This window comes from Aedes albopictus, chromosome 1 (genome assembly GCF_035046485.1).
Source record: "Aedes albopictus strain Foshan chromosome 1, AalbF5, whole genome shotgun sequence".
Taxonomy (NCBI): Eukaryota; Metazoa; Arthropoda; class Insecta; order Diptera; family Culicidae; genus Aedes; species Aedes albopictus.
In genome coordinates, this window is record NC_085136.1 from 313,159,720 (window position 1) to 313,162,727 (window position 3,008).

Below are 3,008 nucleotides of genomic sequence, written 5' to 3' on the forward strand. Positions count from 1 at the left end.
CTGCTGGTGGAAGAGAGGAGAAGAAAACCTTGAAAGAACTCCTGAAGGAAGCCATGGTTGAACTTTTAGAAAAACCTTAGAAAGAAAAAACTCTCGTAGTAATCTCAGAAGGAACTTTTGATGGAATCTGAGAAGGAACTCCGGAAGGAATTCTTGGAGAGATCTCTGAAGGAATACAAGAAGGAGGAAATCTTAGATGAAATCCCAAAGAAAAGTCTTGGAGAAATCCCAGAAAGAAAATGCTGGAGGAATTAAAAAGGGAGGAATTCTCAAAAATAGGAATCCCAAAAAAAAACTGCAGGGTCCTTCAAATGTCGTGGTAAATTTCATTCAGATGAAACCAATGTGATATTCTTAACAGATTCATTAGTAAGCAAACTAATATTTTGGATAGAGCTGCTAGGCTAATATGGTGTTTAACTAAAGCGTCAACTTCCTGTTCTCTGCATTAAGCAGAACGATGGGTGGTTTATTGAGCCATTAGCTTTGGTGATAATCTCCACTGGTTGGCAGTTCGGGATCTCCCAAAAAATGATCACGTGGTGAATGGACAGCCCCTGTCACTCTAATTTGAAGAAAAGAGGATCTATGAAGAAAAATCACTTTCATTCAAGCACAATCCAGAATTTTACGATGGAAGGTAATAATGCTTTTTGACCACGATTTTGCTCCGCTTACTCCTATGCGTCACTGCTCCACTGAGAGGGTGGTTTCGTTCGGTGATTCTACCTACCTGCCTCCCCGCACGCTACACGACGCGACGCTCTCGCACGCGCCAATGATTGACGGACTGACTGACTGACCGAAGAATGAATGACTCGGCGTCGCGTCGCGTCGGTCGACTGATGACGGACGACGATGACGATCGCGTGAAGCTTGAAGCTCGAAGCTTGTCTGGCACTGTGGTTGGCTGGCTGGCTGGGCGATCGATCGATGATGTGACGTCGCCGTTGCGTTGTTCGGCGTTTGGTGCTTGTCGAATGTTGCGCCGCGTCTGTTGGAAGGCCGGCAATGGCATCGCGGCATGGCGTGGTGCAGCCTCAACCCTCAACTGAACGCCAAAAATGAATCATTTCAAACTGGTAATTCGACGAGTACTGACACGAGTTTGGTTTGGTGCTCACGACCAGAAGGTAGTGCTGAAGAAGTTTTGAAACAACGAGATTCTCTCTGTACGCGCGCGCGCAAGAAACAGAACAGGATGTGGAGTGCATTTTTCGTGTTAATGGCAGCAGCGATGCCGCTTCTGCTTGGAGTGCAACAGGTGGAAGGATTCCTATTGGTGGAGTACCTGATCGGTGGGTGGAAAACCAACGTTGGACAGTATCCACACATGGCAGCGTTGGGCCGATCGGCGGCGAACGATACCTTTGAGTGGTTCTGCGGAGGGACTCTGATCAGTGAGGAGTATGTCCTTACGGCTGCGCACTGTGCTAACAGTCGAATGTTGTAAGTAAGCTTGGAATTGTTCGTCCTTAATATGAAAGAGCGGTCAATTTTTTTCCGGGAAGAGAAAGAAGTGTAGAATTTTAAACCGTTCTCTTCGGAATGACGGATTTAGTGGTTGGCCCAAATAGCCGAAGCAGTAAACGCGCAGGTGTTCAGCAAGACCATACTGAGGATGTCAGAGTTAGATTTACGGTTGGCCCAGAATCTTTTCGTAATGGAAATTCCTTTGACATCATTGGGTGTAGAGTAAATATCTTTGTGCATTCCACTCGATATGCGAGTGAAAAAGTGTCAAACAGAAACTCAGTTATCAACTGAGAAAGTGCTAACGATTGTGACATTCAGTCAACACAGACCACCTAGAGATCTATAGATATCCTAACGACGTTTGCAACTTCTCTTCCGCAGTGAACCCCCGACGCTAGTCCGGCTGGGTGAGTACGACCTGAGCGCCGATGACGACAGTGACCATGAGGATGTGGAAATTTCCGAAATAGTGCATCATCCGGCCTACAACGGCGTGCAGGCGTACAATGACATCGCGCTGATCCGGCTCAATCGGAGCGTCACCTTCGGACGCTTCATCAAACCGGCTTGCCTGTGGCGGCAGCAGACGCTACCTCCGGGGAAGCTCACCGCCATCGGGTGGGGCCAGCTGGGATACAGTGAGTATTGTTTAATTGGGTATCTAGAACGCATAGTTTATGTGACAACTATATGATTACGGCTGGGAATTTCCCGCATGGAGCATAGTATCTATAGATGAGCATGACAAGCATATTACAATATTCGGATCATTGTTAGAGCTCTGCTTTCAAAGTAGGGTAGCGACGCTAATTCAAACGTATAAATGGGAACTTTATTTTGCGTAGAATAATAAGAGGGATTTTAAACTTTTCTAATTTACTACGGGGTTTCCTGTTTCAATGAACATGCTACACCACCATTGTTGGTGGAAGTACTAGGGAAATTTCTAAGGGGTTTTACACGCAGAAACGGAATTGCTGAAGCTTATTAGGCGTACGATTTCTGAGTAATAGTGTCTGAAAGAGCATAAAACTTACTCTTAAAGGCATCTGGGAGCAAAGAACGGTTGATTAAAATATTGTAATTTTATCATAATTCTCGTTCATGATGTTTGTTTTTTTTTTAACAATTAATCCATTGTCATTAAATCTTGAGTCTGGTTTTTACAAAAACTGTCCACAAGGGTAATATCCGGTGGTTGTTAATTGGCTGTGAAATGTATTGATTCCTTGTTCACAGCTGTATAATAATTTCTAGAGCAAATATCAAAATACAGGTCGGACTCGATTATCCGGAATTTTAGACTTTATTATTTGGTGTATTTTTTATTGGGATTTTTTAAATATTTTAATGCAGAAGTTCGAAACCATTTAATATTATAATACTGTGCTGATCCGATTATGAGAGGCCTCGATTGCGTTTTCTCCAGATTTTGTCGGTTTTCTGATCCAATGTGTTAGTTTGTTTTTAACAAGATAAAGTGTTTTACATTCGGCATACCATTTTACAATCAATCTTAATATCAGTTGATA

General features: G+C 43.6%; 1 protein-coding gene across 1 annotated transcript; it reads left to right on the forward strand.

Annotated features, from left to right (window-relative positions):
- Positions 1 to 989: 989 nt before the first annotated feature.
- On the forward strand, positions 990 to 2,512 carry LOC109423578 (serine protease snake). Its single transcript, XM_062850251.1, has 2 exons — positions 990 to 1,449; positions 1,858 to 2,512. Exons 1-2 carry the CDS (start codon positions 1,025 to 1,027, stop codon positions 2,168 to 2,170), a joined length of 738 nt encoding a protein of 245 aa, XP_062706235.1. The 5' UTR covers positions 990 to 1,024; the 3' UTR covers positions 2,171 to 2,512.
- Positions 2,513 to 3,008: the final 496 nt, after the last annotated feature.

Bases quoted from the DNA above. Each gene is read 5' to 3' on its own strand.
- LOC109423578 (XM_062850251.1), top strand. From the start codon at position 1,025: ATGGCGTGGTGCAGCCTCAACCCTCAACTGAACGCCAAAAATGAATCA. The intron at 1,450-1,857 runs GTAAGTAAGCTT...TCTCTTCCGCAG, and splicing joins TGTGCTAACAGTCGAATGTT to TGAACCCCCGACGCTAGTCC.